At 67.0% G+C, this 18,064-nt stretch overlaps 2 protein-coding genes across 9 annotated transcripts; both read right to left on the reverse strand.

The window, feature by feature from the left end:
* Positions 1-1,206: 1,206 nt before the first annotated feature.
* On the reverse strand, positions 1,207-10,031 carry MAN2A2 (mannosidase alpha class 2A member 2). Of its 3 annotated transcripts, XM_074917168.1 has the most exons (25): positions 9,951-10,031; positions 9,114-9,324; positions 8,868-8,957; positions 8,703-8,750; positions 8,417-8,561; positions 8,128-8,299; positions 7,318-7,445; positions 7,040-7,213; positions 6,550-6,736; positions 6,286-6,463; positions 5,888-6,090; positions 5,412-5,594; positions 5,172-5,286; positions 5,007-5,074; positions 4,698-4,863; positions 4,343-4,579; positions 4,119-4,241; positions 3,907-4,021; positions 3,675-3,808; positions 3,430-3,571; positions 3,104-3,237; positions 2,740-2,817; positions 2,240-2,434; positions 2,016-2,126; positions 1,207-1,626 (listed from the first exon to the last, which is right to left on the reverse strand). In XM_074917168.1, exons 2-25 carry the CDS (start codon positions 9,243-9,245, stop codon positions 1,474-1,476), a joined length of 3,411 nt encoding a protein of 1,136 aa, XP_074773269.1. In that variant the 5' UTR covers positions 9,246-9,324; positions 9,951-10,031; the 3' UTR covers positions 1,207-1,473. The 3 variants fall into 3 exon arrangements, with proteins under 3 accessions (XP_074773269.1, XP_074773267.1, XP_074773268.1); XM_074917166.1 differs by having other exon boundaries at positions 8,703-8,957; XM_074917167.1 differs by lacking the exon at positions 2,740-2,817 and having other exon boundaries at positions 8,703-8,957.
* Positions 10,032-10,380: 349 nt separating this feature from the next.
* Positions 10,381-16,710, reverse strand: FES (FES proto-oncogene, tyrosine kinase). Of its 6 annotated transcripts, none has more exons than XM_074916964.1 (19): positions 16,588-16,710; positions 15,621-15,785; positions 15,345-15,518; positions 15,173-15,269; positions 14,663-14,846; positions 14,209-14,346; positions 13,990-14,109; positions 13,785-13,907; positions 13,528-13,714; positions 13,362-13,439; positions 12,992-13,201; positions 12,579-12,701; positions 12,266-12,319; positions 11,982-12,100; positions 11,697-11,791; positions 11,482-11,605; positions 11,189-11,346; positions 10,869-10,991; positions 10,381-10,723 (listed from the first exon to the last, which is right to left on the reverse strand). In XM_074916964.1, the coding sequence occupies exons 1-19, from the start codon at positions 16,708-16,710 to the stop codon at positions 10,581-10,583; spliced, it is 2,538 nt and encodes an 845-aa protein (XP_074773065.1). In that variant the 3' UTR covers positions 10,381-10,580. The 6 variants fall into 6 exon arrangements, with proteins under 6 accessions (XP_074773065.1, XP_074773066.1, XP_074773068.1 ...); XM_074916965.1 differs by having other exon boundaries at positions 15,621-15,872; positions 16,578-16,672; XM_074916967.1 differs by having other exon boundaries at positions 10,869-11,023; positions 15,621-15,872; positions 16,578-16,672.
* Between the last annotated feature and the right edge of the window lie 1,354 nt (positions 16,711-18,064).

The following is an 18,064-nucleotide window of genomic DNA, read 5'->3' on the forward strand; positions in this document are numbered from 1 at the left end:
CAGAGCCGCTGGTGTTGCGCTGTGCCAGTGCAGGGCTGTGCCCCCCTGCTCCCCGCACAGCCCTGCAGCCCCTTCACACCCCCGGGGTCCTGCCTTGTGCCAGGCTGCCCCTGGGGCCGTGCGAGGGGCTGAGCTGCCGTGGCTGGGCCGTACCAGCTCCACGCACCTGCCCCTACCCAGGGCCAGGGGCGAGCCCGTGGGATGCGGGCTGTGCCGGAGACTGTGCGGGAAACCAAGACAGAGCTCAGCCAGCACCATCTCCTCGCCAGCCCTCCCTGCGGCCCTCGGCGCTAGCACCCTGCGCAGTAAATAGCCCCAGGGGGGCCAGGGGAACGAAGCGGCCCCCGCAATCCCCACAGCAACCAGGAGGATGCTCCTGGTGACGTGGCTGCCCACAGCCCCTGGGGCACTGCAGACCGGCAGCACAGGGGTGCATGTGTGGGTGCAGCAGCAAACAACATCCCCCCCATCCCCTCCCTGCTGGGCTGGGCCCCCTTGCTGGGGTGCCAGGGGGGTCCAACCATAACGGTCAGCACATGCCCCTCAGCCACCAGCAGCCCCAGTGGAGACCAGGCTGCCAGGCTGACACTGGAAGGCTGCTAAAGGGGCTGAATTTGGGAGAGGCCATTCCCACGCGTCACTCGGACGCTGCTGCCTGCACAGGGAGCTGTCTAACTTCTGCCTGCACCCCATCCCCCTTACTCCTGCCAGCCCCCAGCACTGCCCACCCCTGAGCACGGCTGGGCCTGGCTGGTGCCATCAGCCTCTCAGCCCCAGGGATCCCACAGAGCCGAGCACGGCATAGCCCCAGCAACCCACCCAGCACCCCCTGACTGGCCATGACCCCAGCTCCCAGCCTGCCTCCCCGCTGCCTCAGGGCGCTGTGGGTCTCTGGAGCACCACTGCCTGTCCCCCACGCGACCAGCGCGAGAATCACAAACCAGACACAGGCCGGGTCCCTTGGAAACAGCCTCATGTTTCCTACAAGCTCCAGGCGAGCTCTGTCTCCAGTCCACAGCACCTCCCCTGCCCCATCAAGCTCCTGGCAGCCCCCATGCTGCCCCACGGGTTGCGGGGAGCCCATCCCCAAACGCCAGGGTGGGCACCCTCCCGGGCAGCCACGCAAAGGCAGCAGGGTAGCCGTGTCCACACCATGGGCAGCGGCAGAGCCCGGCCCGCTGCCCCTGCCAGCTGCGCTCAGCTTGGAGCAGCGCCTGGCCTGTGGCCTCTACACCCAGGCAGCATCCAGCAGCCTCCGCGCAGCCTGGCCACAGCAGTTTGCTTCTGAAATCTATCTGAGAACACAGGACTAATAAATTAGAAGGCAGCAGCCTTTGCAAGTCCAGCACCTCCTGCCCAGCGCCTGCCTGCCTGCTGTGGGCCCGTTGGCCCAGCCGCTCCTGGGCTGCACTGGTGCTGCTGGGCTTGGCAGCTGCTCCCAGCCCGTCTGCTCCTCTCCTGCCCCGGGACACGCTACCCCAGGCGGATGCGGAAAGTGGCGATTTCCATGGGGTCCAGGTGGATGCTGGTGCTGTTGGAGGCCGTGCCCAGCGGGTACATCAAAGTCAGCGAGGTGGGCTGCAGGGAGCCCAGCTCCAGCCCCTGGAACAGGCTGCCCAGGGCCAGCTGGGGAGAGAAGAGGGAGAAGGGTGGGCAGCCCAGGTGAGCGGGACACGGTGCCTGGCAGTGCAGCACCGTGCTCGGCGCAGCCCCGCATGCCGTGCCAGCAGCCGCCCATGGCACCCCCTGACCCAGTCCAGGCTCTGCTCTTCCTCGCTGGGGGGTGCAGAGCTTGTAAACATCTCCAGACCCCCTTTACGAGAAACCAACATCCTCCAGCTTTTCCTGGGCAAGGAGCAGAGGGGCTCTGGTGCTGGGGGACCCAGCTCCCCTCCAGCCTCTGTCCCAGCTCGGCATAAGCACAGGATGCCAGAGGCAGAGCTGGCGCCAGACACGTCGGGGGCCCTGGCCTGGCTGCGGCCCAGCGGCAGGTGGAGGCGGCAGCTCAGTCCTACCTTGCCCTGGCTGGTGGTGCAGTTAAAGCCCAGGTTCTTGGCTTCAAGGCTGCAGTCAAAGCCTTTGCGGTGCAGGATCAGGGCTGCCTCAGCCGAGGGTAGCGAGTCATCCTGCCGGGGAGCCGGGGTGTGAAGTGCAAGGCCAGAGACAGCAAGGGCAAGACCCCCCTGAGAGTCCTGGTGCCCCCGGGCCATGCCTGCCCTGCTCCCAGGACGCAGCTCACCTCTGCCTGCAGCATCCGCAGGTTAAGGATGTGGAAGTCGCAGGGGAGGGTGGTGGAAAGGGGCGTGAAGGAGCGCAGGGCTGGCAGGGCTGGCTTCTCCTGGGCCACGGGCATGACCAGGGCCTCAGCGTTCAGGTGCATGGAGGTGATGTGGCTCAGCAGGGAGGGGAAGCTGATGGGGCGCCCATCCTGCACCTGCCAAAGAGCCCAGGGTCAGGGGAGATGCAGGGCCAGGCAGAGCTGGGACAGGGCCCCCAGGGCCTCCTGCTCCTTGCAGCCTCTCCAGCAGCAGTCGGAGAACAGGCACAGGACACCCGGAGCTGCCCCCGCCCAGGCATGGCCCTTTCCCCCATGCCCAAAAACAGGGAGGGAGGCTGCCGGCCGGGCAACCTGCACAGAGCCTGGCTAACCGACAGTCGGACTACGGGGCCTGGCTAGGCTAGTTGCTAGCAGCTAGAGCACGAGACAGGGAGAGATGGTGGGGCCAGGCCAGGCATTACCTCTGGGCTGCCAGTCCTGGCGCTGGGGAAGCCCAAGGCTTTAAACACGGAGGCCAGTTTGGAAAAGAAGCCGGAGCTCTGAACAGGTGACATGTTGCATGCAGAGCAGAGAGAGCAGCGAGGGGACGGGACAAGAACATGGTGATTACGAGGACAGCATGGCACCGCCTCCCACCTGCGGGACAGGCCCCACTCTCCCCACAGCCCCCTGCTCCAGCCCGTCCCTGCACAGTGATGGCCCGGGGGCCACGGGGCAGCAGGGGAGGAGACCCCGCAGCCAGTCACACCTTCCCAAGGCAGGGCTGGGCTCTGGGCTAGCAGCGCCATGCCCGACACCCATCCTGCAGCCTCACAGCCCACGCACCTTGCTGGCAGTGGTGCGGCGTTCCAGGAGGAGGCGGAACCGGTTGCAGGTCCGTTTGTTGTCCTTCAGCCCTTGGCCCAGGCCCCGGTTGTCATCCTGCATCAGGCGCCTGTCCAGGATCACCTCCAGCTGGCCTGCGAAAAATGGGACCAGCACCCCAGATTTAACAGGGGCCAGCTGCCCCCCACAGCCCCTCAATGCTCCTACAAGACCGGGGAGCCCCCAGAAACAGCAGGACCGGAGCACCCTCCTCGCCAGCACCCCACGGCTCTGTGGCAGACTCCCACCCCAGGTCACTGCCCACGGCCCCCACAGGGCTGGCTCACCGCTGCTGAGGCTGGAGACCCCCAGGGCCTGGGCTGTGTGCAGTGTCAGGCGGCTCTGTGCGTCCTGGATGTAAGCCATGGCGGGCATGGGGTAGAAGTTGGCCTGCAGCGGCAGCTTCCGCTGGTACCGGCGGGGCTGGATCTGCCAAGAGACAGAGGTCAGTGGCTGGAGGTGGCTCCTGCGGTGGAGGACGGGGACCATCCCCCCAGGGGCAGCTGCTGTCCCTCCACAGGCTGTCAGATACCTGGAAACCGTTGAGGTCTGTGAAGAAGGTGTCACCACTCTCGATGTCGGTGCTGAAGCGCAGGGCCAGCTCCTTGTTGATGTGGTCACGGATGTCCACCAGGCAAGACAGGTCCAGGGACAGGCCCTCCACCCCTGCGGGCAGGCAGTGAGGGGCTGGGCCCCTGATCAGGCAGCATCACCCGGTGCCCCGGGGCTGGTGACCTCCCCGGCACAGCCTCCCATTGTCTCACCTGGCACGTTGTAAAGCCGCACCACGGTCTGGACATGCTGGTAGTAGCTGGCGACCTCCGAGAAGAGGGGTCCCTCCGTCACCCGCACTACTGGGGGGTCCTTGGGGGCATAGGGCTATAGGGGAAGGAGGGCTGCACTGAGGCTGCTGCCTGCAGGAAGGCACGTGGCCGTGGCTCGGCTGCCAGCTGGCTCTCAGAGGTGGTCCCTGTACCTTGGCCTCGCCATCAGGCAGAAAGAGATAGGCTCCGCTTTTGTCCTTGGAGGTCCTGGTGCCATAGACAAGGAACTCGCTGCTCACCCTCTGCTCCCGCTCCTCCCCAGCACGGCGGATGCTCTGCGGGCCGGCACGATGGTGAGCATGTGTTGGGCAAGGCAGCATCGTGTCCCCCCTGCCCTCCTTCACCCCTGTGCCAGCTGACAGCCCCCTGCCCTCACCTGCAGCAGCCCCGAGCGGCCCGAGAAGCAGGCATGCAGGTGCTGGTTCTCCAGGCAGAAATCATCAGCGGCGGCCGGGAAGACGTGCATGGGCACGGCCTCCTGCTTGCGCACAGGCAAGTCCCGGCCATGCAGGTACAGGCGCACGGAAGATTTCAGCACGGTGTGGCCATCGAGGGACTTGTGCAGCTGCAGCACCCGCAGCCCCAGTGCAGGTAGGCGGGCCAGAACAGACACCTGCAGGCAGCACGCAGAGCTGAGCCAGCCCTTCCAGGGGTGGGCAGCTGCTGGAGCTCGCACCGCAGTACGGGCACACTTGTACCCACAGAGGGCCCACGGGGCGTCCTGGCCATACCTGGTAGACGTCAGGCACAGCGTCAGTGGCGGAGCTCCAGCGTGCGCTGAGCTGGGAAGGCAGTGGCTGCCCCTCCTCGGAGAGCACACGCACGTGTGGGGAGTCCACCAGCACCGGCACCACGCTCAGGCGCTCCTGCTCCAGTGGGTTGAATACCACCAGGAACCTGCGCGCGGGGTCACACAGGGATAGCTGCCCCAGCCCTGCAGCGCCCACGGGTCCTGTGGCACCCACCCACTGTTTCACACAGCCCCGGTACCCCCTGTTGCTGCCCCTCTCCAGCCCCACAAGCCCCCAGGCAGCTCCTACCGGGGCGAGGTGTCCATTCTGAGCACCGTCCTCTCCGGGAGGGAGTCCTGGCTGGGGCGCGTGTCATCCTGGGGAGAGGAGCAGTCAGAGCCATGCTGCGCCCACCGCCTGTGCCAGCCTGGCCGTGGCAGGGCACAGGGAGCCATGGGGCAGGGCGCTGCTCACCGTGCCGAGGAAGGGTGCAGCGGGGTCGTGGTGGTAGGTGTCCTTGTCCCCCAGCACGAGGTAATGGGCAGCATTGATGATGACGCGCTTGAGGTTATTGAGGGAGTGGAGCAGCCTGCGGCACGGGCAGAGTGAGCCAGCACGACCATCCCCCCAACAGCCTCCACCTCCCCACAGGACTTCCACACCCAACCACACTCCCACCCGAAACAAGGCTGCACCCCGGCCCCCTGCACGCACCGGACTCCATAGTCAACCGCCACGGCCTCCTTGGCGGTGCCGGTGATGGCGTCGTGGTGCTGGAAGAGGCCCAGGTTGCGGCGGGCGTTGCTCAGCAGGGCGTAGTCGGAGAGCGGGTACCTGCTGTCAGCACCAGCGCGGCGGGTGTGGGCAAGGGCCAGGCTGTACAGGATCTCTGCCCCCCTGCGCAGGGATGTTGTCACTGAGGGCGCCTGCCCTGGCACCCCAACATTCCGGGCCGAGCAGTGCCAGGACAGAGGGAAAAGGAGACGCCTGCCCAGCCCACACACTCTCTGTGCACAGGGACACAGCTGTGGGGAGGGCAGGGGGGGACACTGGGGCTGAGAAAAGGTTTGACACTGCTCGAGCCACCCCCAGCACGTTGGCGATGGGTCACAAACCACGGGACTACCCAGTGCTGCCTGGCACACCCGGCACAGAACACCTGCCCCGGCACCCGGCCTGCTTCCCCTCACCGGAGATGGGCCTCCAGCACCCGGTCGAGGCTCTTGTAGAAAGGCCGGGAGGTGTAGTAGCCTGTCCAGTAGTGATCCTCCCGGTCCGCGTAGGAGAAGAAATCCCCGCTCAGCACTGGGAACCCAGGCAGCTTCATCCCTGGCACAATGCCCACCTTCTTATACAGGGCATCAAAGTAGTCGGAGAGCGTCCCAAACTGCGCCTGCAGCACAGCACACACAGCCCTGAGCTGGGAGAGCGCTGGGAGGGTGCTGGGAGGGCACTGGGAGGCTCCCACCACCCCTCCCAGCACTGCCTGCCCTCCTACTGGGCTCTGGGGTGGCCTCCCCATAACCTCTGCCTGTGAGGCCCTGCTCCCCGCAGACCCCTGCGCTGCCCCGGAGCTCTCGGCAGGTACCTGGACATGGAGGTTGGGCCGGGAGTTGAGGAAGTCGAAGATGCGCTGGTAGTTGAGGAACTGGGCATCCCACTCCTGCGGCTTGTCGTAGCGGAAATCGTCTCCCAGGGGCACCAGCAGCACCTTGCTGCGGTACAGCTTGGACTTCTTGCGGTACTGGTCCAGCAGCAGCTGGGCTCTGCCGTGGGGGGCCAGAGCATGAGGCTGGCTGCTGGCCCGGGCTATGGGGCTTGGAGCCACTCGTCCCTGCCCTGCAGCACTCACCGCTCGGCCACGTTGGCATCAGTGATGGCTCGGGGAGGCACCTTCCACGGGCAGTTGATCCGGCCCCCCGGCAGGCGTTTGAAGTCAAACTGGCAGCAGATCTTAGGGTCTGGCCCACAGGTGTGGGGCACGTCATAGCTGTAGAAGGGCATCATGTGGCAGAAGATGTCGGTGCTGGTGTCTGGATCTGTGGGACCAAGGGCAGGTGAGCACCAATGACAGCTCTTCCTCGCCTGTCCCCGAGCAGGGGGGCCCATGGGGACAGTGGCAGGGGCAGAGCAGACCTGGCACACCAGCTCACCCATGCAGAGCCCAGTGGCCTCACCCAGAGTGCTGGGCGTGGAGGCAGCTGGGGAGTCACCCCAGGACTGTCCCACAGGCCAAAACCACGCTTGGCTCAGCTTGGCAGCAGAAAGCAGTGGGTAGCTGTTCCCTGCTGCCCCCCGCCCTGGCAGGATTCCCTCGGCAGTCCCCTCCCACAGCCCCTCACCCCATGTTTGTCTCCACATGAACTCCAGGTTCTGGGTGGCGGCAAAGTGCTTCTTGATGGCGTAGTGAACGCGCTGGATGAGCATGCCGGTCAGGTTGGAGCGCTTCAGCAGGTAGGGCATGGTGGAGCTGTGCCCGAAGGGATCAACGGCCCAGCCTGACCGTGGCATCACGCCTGCAGACACCGAGAGCCATCAGCCCCTCGCCTCCCGCCAGCGACGGGGCTGCCCGCCAGCACACTGAGCGGGTCCCCAGCCAGTGCTCCCGCCCAGCTCTCACCAATGTTCTTCTCCAGCCACTGGTGCCCCTCGATCAGCTGGTCGATCATGGCGAAGTAGTGGGAGTTGGCCTCGTCAGGCATCACCCAGCCACCCGTCACCATCTCCAGCTGCCCGTTGCCAACCAGCCTGCGAGACGGACACACAATATGGGGCCAGCTCGGGCCAGAGCCCCGCCATGAGCCCCATGTCTGTGGCTGAGCCTCCTCCCGGCCTTGGAGCCACCTGGGTCCTACCCACAGCCTACACAAGCCCTGGCTGCCGTGTCCCCACACCATTACCACGCAGACAGACCCCTCCTCAGCACCACATTGGCCAAGACCCTGACCAGAGCCCATCCCCACCATCCAGTTCCCTCTGTCCTCACCCACCAACCCTCCCAGGGCAGGGGGGCTGATGAGGGGGCCCCGTCCCACCACACAATCCTGCTCTCCAGGTCCCCCACCACACTGAGGGTGCCCTGGACCCTGCAAGGCAGTGGCAGTGCTCCAGCTCTGCGGCAGCACTCGTGCTTACAGCAACGAGAAGGAGTTTCCCAGCCCCACAGGGCGAGACTGGCACCCCGCCGGCCCCTCAGGGCCTCCGCCGCTGGCAGCTCCCTGGTTCCCACTCCACGCTGCCATGTTTTTGAGTCTTGTGGCACTGAAAGGTTGCTGGCACTGCCAGGGCACCCCATGGTGAGCAGCACAGAGCCCGTGGCCACTGCCTTCGTCTCCCCAGGGCCCCTCCCTCGCACACCCCGTGCCCGCAGCCAGTGTCTCCCACAGGGCCCTGCCCGCACCGGGCAGCGGGGCCTGGCCAACAACCCTACCTCCGCACCGCAGCCCGCTTCTGGGCACTGATGTTGTCCCACCACTTGGAAAAGAAGGAGATCTCGGACCAGATGAAGCGCCGGCGCGGGTCTTCCTGCATCTTCAGCACCATGCTGTTGAGGATGTGCTGCGTCTGGTCATAGTAGTACTTGTCGAAGGTCTTGATCCAGCCTGCCAGCAGGGTGGGGGGGTCACTGCACAGGCCCAGCCCCTCCCCAGCAGTAGCGTGGGGCAATGGGGGCTTGGCCAGCCCTCCCCCTCCCCTGGTCACCTTCCGTGGCTGCTCACCTGGGTCGTTGTGAGAGTGCGGTACCACAAACACCTGCAGGGGCTCAGTGTCCCACTCACTGGGCTCGTAGGTGATATCGAAGCCCTGCTTCCACACGCCGCCGTCCTGATTGTCAAAGGGCAACAGGGAGTACACAGCCAGCATCTGCAGGGGGGCAGAAGGGCTCAGGGCGGACACTGGGCTGAGGGACCTCCAAGAGCGCAGGGACCCCATGGACGCGCCGGTACCCCCTGGTGCTGGCAGGGCTGGGCCCAGGGCTGCCAGGCCGAGGTGCCGGTCCCTCACCTGCAGGTCTGGGCTCTGGCCCTTGCCCCCCAGGGCGAACTGGCAGTCCTGTGGGGAGACGGAGAGGAAGCTCGGGCGACTCTCTGGCGGTAGCACCCAGGAGCCATTTGGCTTGTGGTGGGGCAGCACTGGCGGCCCCTCTGCGTGGGCCGTCAGCTCCAGCACCGAGTCTTTGATGTGGCTGATGATCTCGTGGTTCTCCTCCAGCAGCTGCTCCAGCTGCTCGATGCGGTTCTGCAGCACCGAGATCTGACTCTGGGGACACAGACGCCATGGTCAGAGCAGGGGGGGTCCTGGCACCCACAGGGAACGAGCCCTTGCCCAGGCAGCCAAACGGCCTCAGGCTGTGCCAGCTGGCCCCGCAGGACCGGCCCTGGCCCGCTGGCCTGTCCCCACGGCCCTGCTGCTCACCCTGGGGAAGTTGCCCCCACTCTGGTGGCGCGTTGGGTCATGCTGCACCCGGTCCAGCATCAAGTAGAGGGAGAAGACAGCAACGCAGAAGATGGCAGCTCCACACACTGTCACCTGCTTCTTCAGCTTCATCCCGGAGGGCCACAGGGACAGACCTGAACCGGGACGGAGCGACTGCGGTGGCCCAGCCAGCCTGGCCACAGGGCTGGGGCTGAGGACAGGATGGGATGGATGGGACAGGAGGGGATGGGATGGGAGAGACAGGATGGGATGGGACGGGATGGGATGGGACAGGACGGTGACTCCTTGCCCTGGGCTGAGCCCCACCGGGGTCCCGGGGTCGGGCAGCACAGCGCGGTGCCCCCGCGCCCTGCCCACCTCTTGCCAAAACGTGGCCACCACCACCCTCCTCCTCCTCCTCGTCTGCCGCCCCCCCGCGTCCTACTTGGCTTAATCCACCGCCGGGTATTTATAGCCCGGGCTGGAGCTGAACGGGGCCGGGGGCGCCTGGGGCCCAGCTCGGCGCGGGGCTGTGGACAGGGGGGCCAGGCGAGGACGGGGGCAGCGACAGCGGGGCCGGGGCCGGGGCCGGGGCCGGGGCCGGGGCCGGGGCCGGGGCCGGGGCCGGGGCCGGGGCCGGGGCAGGAGCAGGAGCAGGAGCAGGCGCAGGCCGCGGCGGCCCCGCCGAGCCGGGCAGCCCGGGGCCTCCGCGGCGCGGCCCGGCGCGGGGAGGAGAGCGGGGCCGGGGAGGGCCGGGGCCGGGGAGGGCCGAAGCCGGGAGGGCCGGGCCGGGGAGGGCCGGGGCCGGCTCCGGGGGCGCGGCCGCTCCGCTCTTACCCTGGGCGGCTCCGCGGCCCGTCCCGGCGCCTCACATCGCCCTCCCCGGGCCCGCCGGCTGCCGCGGCCGGGATGGGCCAGGCCCCGCCCGCCGCCCCGCCCGCCCGGGCCTCAGCCCGGCCCCGGCCCCGCCGTTTGCCCGCCCCGCCGGGAGGCGGCTCCGCCGGGCGGCCGCGGGGCCGGAACCGACACGGCCGGGACCCCCACGGGCCCCGGGATAGACCCGGCCATCGCCCCGCGGCCCCGGGGACGCACCCGGACATACCTCCCGTACCCCGGGGCCGCGTCGAGTTCCCGGTGCCCCTGTCCCAGTGCCCCCATTCCCTGTGTTCCTAGTCCCAGTGTGCCCTGTCCCGGGTGTAGCACAGGCTCCCAGGGGGTCTGTGTCCCCCCACAGACACGGTGCTGCAGAGCTCGTTTGTTTATTACACAGGATCGATCCCGCAGGAGCAGCGAGTGCCGTGTCCCCGGGGCGTGCGGGACCCCCTGCCCCGGGGTGGGTGGGGGCACGGCCGCGCCCGGCTGCCCCACAGCACCCGCTGCCCAGGCAGGCACTGCCCGAGGGACGGACGCTGCCGGCGGGACGGACGCGGGGCTGGCAGGGCGCTGCCCTTGGCCCTGAGCTGCCCCTCACCGGTGTTTCTTGCGGATGCCGATGAGGTCCTGGTGGACGACGCTGAAGCTGGGCCGCTTGCGGGGGTCGTACTCCCAGCACCGCCGCATCAGCCGGTACACCTCCTCCGGGCACTGCTCGGGGGGGTCCAGCCGCACACCTGGGGGACAGCAGGGATTTGGGGTGACGTGGCAGCCTGGGCCATCGGCCCCTTGCCCCCCCACAGCCCCGTCCTGCCCATGGACACGGCTCTGTGGCGGAGCCACTGTGGCCCTTGAGAGCGGGGCTCCAGCCGCGGCCCTCACCCTGCTCCACCGCCTCTCGTGTCTGCTGGTTGTTGAGGTTGGCATAGGGGACGGCGCCCAGGCTGAAGGCTTCCCACAGCAGGATCCCAAAGCTCCAGACATCACTCTCAGAGCTGTATCGGCCTGGGGACGTGGGGTGGGACAGACGCCAGTGGCTGGGGACACCCACAACACCGCTTGCCCCGGCTGTGCCTGCGCTGATGAGGGCTGGGGTGCCCCGGCTCTCCCCAGGACCAGGTGTGTGGGAGCAGGATGTGTGCCCCAGACTCCTGGCTCCCAACTGTGCTGCAGGGCTGCCGTGCCATGACCCCATCCCATACCGTAATTGAGTGCTTCTGGGGCAGTCCACTTGACAGGGATCTGCTTCATCCCTCCTGTGGAGGCGTAGACGCCATCCTCCTCCTCTCGTGACATCCCGAAGTCACTAATCTTCAGGGTGTTCTTCTCCGTCACCAGGCAGTTGCGGGCAGCCAGGTCCCTGGGATGGCCCCGAGCCGTCAGCTGCGCACCCGGCCGTCCCTGGGGGGCTCCGCCTGGCGGGGGCCGGGGGGCAGCGAGGGCTCCGGGGCTCACCCTGCCCTGCCCAGCACCCAGCCCCCCCACTGGAGCCCACCTGTGGATGCAGTGCTTGCTCTCCAGGTACTCCATGCCAGCAGCAGCGTTCTCTGTCATCTTGATCAGCTCCTTCACTCGCAGGTGGGAGCCCTCGCTGCGCAGGAAGCTCAGGAAGTCCCCCCCTGTGCCCAGGATTGTGGAGCTGGTGGGTGGCTGCCCTGGCACACCACAGCAATCTGGCACATGCTGGGGTCATGGGACAGGGCTGCTCACCCTGCACCAGCTCCATGACGATGTAAATGGGCTGCTTCTGGGTGCAAACACCGATGAGACGGACGATGTTCGGGTGGTTGTACTGCTTCAGGATCCTGGGGGGACAAGGAAAGGCACTGTGAGTTTACAGGGCCCGGCTGCCCCGGGCAAAGGCCCCCTCCATGCCCAGGAGGCCCAGGGACACAGCCCTTGGCACAAGGATGCTGCAGTCCCAGCAGGGTTTGAACAGCCCCAAGTCCCGAGGATGGACAGACAGGCCAGGGCAAGCATGATGGCCGCACAGACCTGGCTTCCTGCAGGAACTTGGCCTTGAGTTCGGGTGGGAGGGTTTCCCGGCAGGATTTCACAGCCACAGGGGTGTTGTCAGCACGCAGACGGCCGCTGAACACCTCCCCGAAGTTACCCTGCCAAGAGACATGGGTGCACCGGCCCAGCTTGCCGCAGCATGGCCCGAGGCAACCCCTGCCCACCCCCAGACCCCCTGTGACAGCCCTGCCTTCCCATAGACCCCCTGGGACAGACCTGCCCTCCCACAGACTGCAGGCAGGGACCAGAGCACCCCGACTCACCCGGCCAATGCGCTCCCCCAGCAGCACATCCTCGTGGTTGAGCACCCATTTGTCCTGCAGGGAGCGAACACCGAAGGCGATGAGCCATCCCCCAACCTGCCCCAGGCCCACATCCTCCCCTGCCCCTGCAGCTCCCTCTCAGGCAGCCCTGGAAGAGGATCCTCAGCCCTCAGCCCCTTCCAGGGCTGGGTCACCATGTCTGACTGGAGATGCATGCCTGGGGCTCCCAGCCCAGCTGCAGGCAGGAGAAGGAGCTGGGCAGGGCTGCCCCGTGCACTGGGGACTTGTCTCCCTCCCCACTGCCCGTCGTCACCTTGGGCACAGCCCTGGCCAGGATGATCCCACTCTTCCGGGTGATGGGCTGCTGGCTCTGCAGGAGGTGCTCGATGAGCAGCGGGATGGTGGGGAAGCTATCGCCCTCCAGCCAGTACATGTTCTGTGGGGAGGGGAGGCGCAGGGGCGTTCCTGCACGAACCCACGGCTGTGCTCACCAGGGCTGTGCATGTGTGGGTGCGTACATGGGACACGCACACCGGGCAGGGCAAGCACACGCGAGTGGGAGTTCACAGGTGTGAGGCAGGGCTCACACACCGCGCTCCATGCTCGGACCGTGCGAGGAGGGGTGTGCGCAACTCGTACACACACACATCCCGTGCACTCACCCAGGACCCCCACCTGTCCACACAGGGCCACCCCGGCCATCTTCCCCTGCCTGTGGCCACTCACATCAGCAGCTTGGATGATGAAGTGCCGGGGCTGCCCGTCCCACAGCACACTGAGCACGTACTCCTGCTTTCCCTGGCTCTCTCGCACCAGGAAATCTCCGCTGCAGGTCAGCAGCTCCTGCACCTCCACTCGTGGGATGGCCCCGTGGTACCAGACCTGCTGGCACAGTGGCTTCTGCACCTCCGGGATGAGGGGCACGGGGGGCGGCAGCTGGATGGAGACAACAGGAGTGAGCCCAGCCATGCTCCCACGGCCATGCCGGAGGCGAGGGCAGGTGCCAGGGCAGCAGGCAGCGGGGAGCATGGGCTGGAGCACGGAGGAGAGGGCGAGGGGTGCTGGGTGGGAGGGCAGGGTGGCCGTAGGGACCCACCAAGTACTTGGGGCTGAAGATGCCCGAGATGTGGTTCTTGAGGGTCTCCAGTGCTGTGGCCCCGCTCCGCTCCTGCTCCTGGGGGGAGGCATGAGCTGTGCGCTGGCTGGGGGGGTGACCCGAGCCCGGTGTGCCCTGTCCTCATGGTTCCAGGGGCATGACTCACCACGGAGGACACCGACTGCTGATCCTCCTGCAGAGGCAGGGCGGGCAGGGGCTTCCCAGCGCCCAGCTGCTCCAGCTTCCCAGCCAGCAGGTCCCGCTGCGCCTGCAGCTTGGCCTGGGTGCAGAGGCAGCCCTCAAGCTGCTGCTGCACCTCCTGCAGCCCCTGCCGCTTGCCCAGCAAGTGCACCCTGGGGACAGGACAGGGTGGTCAGTCCCCAGCCTTCCCTGGCCCCTTGCGCCCCGCCCGCTACACCTCACCTCTCCCGGGGGCTCCGGCCCTGCTCCTCGCCCCTGATCTCTGCCTGCAGCTCCCGCACATGCTGCTCCTTCTTGCTCACAGTTTCCGTGGTGGCCGCCAGCTCCTCCTCGACCGACGTCAGGCTGCAAGAGATGCAGGTGCTGGCCAGTGCTGAGCCATGCTGCCAGCGGCGACAGCCCCTGCCCGTGGCCCAACCCCACTCACGAGTGCTGGACACTCTCAATGGTCAGCTCGTTCAGCTGCAGCTCCCCCGGCGCCAGACCCTCTGTCTCCTCCAGCAAGCTCTCGTCAAAGGACACAGCCGGTGGCACCTCAGAGCCATACCTGTGGGCACCCAGTGTGGCTCTGCCTCCCACCTACACCGTGCCGGCCACTGGCAAGGCTGAGCCCAGCGGAGTGGCCGCAGCCATGCACAGCCGTTACCTGTGGCTCTGGCCAAAGCTGCTGTACTCGGTGGCTGGGTCGATGGCCTGGATAGCGCTGGCGATTTCCTGATGCACAGCCAGCATGTCCTCCTGCACCAGGCTGCTGATGCTATAGTACTCCCCGAGGATCTCCTTCCTGCAGGGACATGGGTGCTGGGGGCTGCCAGGCTCCTGTGCCCCCCCAACCCAGGGTCCTGCAGCCAGGAACCACCACCCCTGCCACGGGCTGGCCAGTTGCCTTGTCCCACTGCCTCACGCCCTCAGTCCCTGCATCTCGTGGGACATTACCGTGGGGACTGCGGTGCGAGGGGTAGGGAACGGGGCAGGGAAGGTGCACATGGCTGGTAAGGATCTGGTGGGAGGAGGGAGTACCGACGGTTCTCAGGGGCTGCAGAGTGCCTGGGGACAGGCAGTGGGACAGCAGTGGGGTGCGGGGCAGGCAGGGCTCTTACAGGACAAGGACCATCTCCTGCTGCAGGCTGAGGAGGGACTGGTGGAGGCTGGGCAGCAGACGCTGGTAGTGGTGGTGGTGGTGGAGCGCAGCCGCCTGCACAGCCAGCACATACTGGTTGTGCAGGGCATAGAGCTTCCAGAGGCTGCGCACGTACTTCTCCTTCGCCTTGTCCCGCTCCTTGTCTGGGGGGGAAAACACCTGCAGCTGCCACACTGCCAGTCCCAGCGCTGCAGCACACCCCCTTGAGCAGCTGGTGAGGGGCTGGGGCAGGGGCTGGGGAGGCGCCAGGGAAGGCAGAGGGATTGGGGCTGTCACACTCCTTCCCGTGCACAGGGACCCACAGCACAATGTCCCAAGGCTGTAATGCCCAGGAGATTTGCCTGGCTGCCCATGGGCCAGGCTGGACTCTCCCTGCCCCTGGCGTGGGGCGCAGGGTGCTTCAGCCATCCCTGACCCCGGAGGGGACACAGCAGGACAGGGACGGGGCGGGAGCTGGGTTGGCAGGTACCTTTGATGGCGTCCTGGTACTTGCGCTTGGCCTGGGCACTGTCGCGGGCCAGGCTGCGGTACTGAGCCTTCAGCTTCTCCATCTCCTGCTGCGTGGTCTGGGGAGGGAGACGGTGTCAAGGGAGTGGAGCCGGATTGGGCTCCCCACTCCCCATCCCCCAGGACCCACGTACCCGGGTGTACTCCTGGCTGAGCTGCTGCCACCGCTCGCTGAAGGCCTTGCGGAGCTGCTGCTTGTCGCGGATCAGCAGGCTCAGCTTGGCCAGCGGCCCCGCCGCCAGCTCCTCTGCATGCCGCTGCAGGATCTGGCTCAGTGTCTCCGTCTGGCTCGCCAGCGCCCACCAGGACTGTGGAGACAGGGCACTGGGGACAGGGCAGGGACGGCCGCTCTCCATCACGGCGCTGCACCAGGCTCTGCGGGCTGCGCTCCCACCCCAGGGTGTCCCTACCTCTGCCATCTGACCACCGTGGTCACCAGTGTGGGGCTGCCCGGGGCCCTCCTGCTTCTCCAGCTGGGAGAACATGTGGTGCAGCATCCCCGCGTACTGCCGGTCGCTCTTGGCACGCTGTGCCATCCACTTCTTCATCAGCTCCAGGAGACGCAGCTCATTGTCCTGCAGCCGCAGCAGCGCGCTGTGCCCCTGTGGGCACCACAGCTCCGGCCCGAAGCCCATGGCACTGTCGTTCTGGGTAGGAGGAGGCTGCAGAGTGGCAGGAAAGCCTGAGCATGGTGGCTGCCTCACGCCCTGCACCGCCCTCGTTGGTAACTGGGGCCCTTTGCGTCGCACTCCCTCTCACCCCACTGCCTCGCCATGAGCCAGCAGCGGGGGCCAGGGTCCTCTCTGCCCCCCACAATCTGCCTTGCAAAGCGCATTCAAAGCAGGCGGGAAGGCTGAGAGCAGGGAGGAGGAAGTTTGGCGTCAGAAAGAGCAGCGTCACCTCTGCTGTGCATGCAGGGCTGCTCCCTGAGAGCAGCACTGCCATGACCCCCACCCTGGCCGGGGCAACAGCCCCACACGGTCTGGCAGCCCCGGCCCCATCCTGACTGTTGGCACTGTCACCCTGGTGCCCATGGCAGGGCAGTTCCACTGCAGGGCACTGGTGGGAAGCTGGCAAGAGGGGGACGGGGTGCTGAGCCCCGGAGGAAGGTGCTGAGCCTGGACATGTCCCAGCACCCAGGACTCCGTCATGGCCGTTGGGAGACAAACTGGTCCAGCTGTGGTTCTGGGGTGCCCTGTCCCGTGGCAAGGGCACAGCAGGAGGGTGCAGGGGCATGTCCCTGTGCAGGGCAGGACGTCCCTGGAAGAGCCCTCGACCCCGCAGAGGCCCAGAGCCGAGACACCCCCAGCCCCACAAAGGGGTCCCCAGTCCCTGCCAGCGCCCCGCTGGAGCACGGCCCCTCCAACCTGTGTATGCCGCGAGGTCCCCACCGTGGGGCTGGTGCTGGCGCTGGTGTCCTCTCGGGGCCGAGGCCGGCGCAGTCTGGACCTGGCGTAGCTCCGGCTCCTGGGGAGGAACAGGAAACCCGGTGCTGACCATACAGCCATTGCGAGATTTCCTGTGCTTCCTCCCCTCCCTGCCAGTCCCCGCACCCGGGGCTGACACTGGCACATGGCTCCGCCGTAGCTGGGCAGCCCCCAGCCCCTGCTTCCCCACGAGGCTGTGGGAGCTGGGGGGTACCCGTGGGCATCCCCAGGGCTCTGTGCAGCCCTGCTGAACGGGGTCCATCCCATCACCACCCCAGAGCCTGGCCCTTGTGGCTGTGAAAGGCCACAGGACAGAGCAGCCACTGCACAGGCACCCATGGAGCCATGGCCCAGCCTTGGGGCCAGCCCATGCCCACACGGCAGGGTCCCCCGCTCCCTGCGCCCCTCAAAGTGCTTCATTCAGTGCTGTGGTGCGACCACTCAGCCCTGGCAGCTGCATCACAGGGGTGGCCACCACCGCCTCTGCCCAGCACTGCCACACACGTGCCTGTCACCAGCACAGCCTGGCTCGGCCCTGCTCGGCTCCAGGGTGGTTTGTGCTCCGTCCCCCATCCTGCGCCTAGCAGGGAGGCCCCGGGCCCGGAGGGGCATCACGTTCATCTGCACCACACAGCCAAGCTGATTCTGCTTTTAGAGGAAGTTGGGGGAAAAAACATGTCAGATGGGAGTTTTGTGACTCGCCTTCCATGGCTGAGCAATGCCAGAGGGGTCACACCAAGAAGCAGCCTAGTGGCATGGTGCAGCACAGCCAGGGGCTGCCACGGTGCCCTGGGCACAGACCTCAGACAGCACCCCAACTGTGCTGTGACACAAATCCCCACCCGGAGTCACACGGCCCCCCGAGGCAAGAGGAGCCTGGTTAGTGCCCCATTTGCCACCTGTCCAGGTGAGCAATTCGAGAGCTGTCATGTGCTGCTGGTGTCCCAGTCACTCACCAGCTGGTCACCCTGTAACTGGCCCCGTTCCCGAGGGGTCCTGCCTGCCAGGAGGCCCTGCGTGCCCATCCCCACTGAGCCCTGCCTGCCGCGGCGGGCTCTGCTTTCCCTGCGCCCCATTCAGCTGCCCCGAGCTCTCCACACTGGTGATGCTCCCTGGCACCACCAGTGCCCAGCTTCCTGGAAACAGGGATTTTCACAGCATGTTTGAGGGTGAGAGCAGCTCTGCCAGCCCCAGCACTGCAGCTGCCCTGACCTGCAGCCAATGCCAACCTGCCTTCAGCCCCTCTGCTCTGTTCCCAGAGCCAGCTCAGGAATAGTTTTATTTTCTGCCTGAGCTGCAGGTCCCACCAGCTGCATCCACATGCCCCCCTGGCTCCAGGGACACTTGGAGCATTGTCACAAGCTTAGCGAGTGTTTTGCAAGCCAGGCCGAGGGGCTGCCTGTCCCCAACCCCAGCATCCTTCCAGC

Source organism: Athene noctua, chromosome 13 (genome assembly GCF_965140245.1).
Source record: "Athene noctua chromosome 13, bAthNoc1.hap1.1, whole genome shotgun sequence".
Taxonomy (NCBI): Eukaryota; Metazoa; Chordata; class Aves; order Strigiformes; family Strigidae; genus Athene; species Athene noctua.

What these genes read in the sequence shown, in the direction of transcription:
- MAN2A2 (XM_074917166.1), bottom strand. Translation starts at nt 9,245, where the DNA reads ATGAAGCTGAAGAAGCAGGTGACAGTGTGTGGAGCTGCCATCTTCTGC. An exon ending in GCCAGAGCCCAGACCTGCAG is followed by an intron (nt 8,562 to 8,702) that starts GTGAGGGACCGG and finishes GCCCCCCTGCAG; the next exon opens with ATGCTGGCTGTGTACTCCCT. An exon ending in GCCGCACCACTGCCAGCAAG is followed by an intron (nt 2,818 to 3,103) that starts GTGCGTGGGCTG and finishes TCACCTGTTCAG; the next exon opens with AGCTCCGGCTTCTTTTCCAA.
- FES (XM_074916964.1), bottom strand. Translation starts at nt 16,710, where the DNA reads ATGGTCAGCACCGGGTTTCCTGTTCCTCCCCAGGAGCCGGAGCTACGC. An exon ending in GGCCGGAGCCCCCGGGAGAG is followed by an intron (nt 13,715 to 13,784) that starts GTGAGGTGTAGC and finishes TCCTGTCCCCAG; the next exon opens with GGTGCACTTGCTGGGCAAGC. An exon ending in AGCAAGCACTGCATCCACAG is followed by an intron (nt 11,347 to 11,481) that starts GTGGGCTCCAGT and finishes GGGCCATCCCAG; the next exon opens with GGACCTGGCTGCCCGCAACT.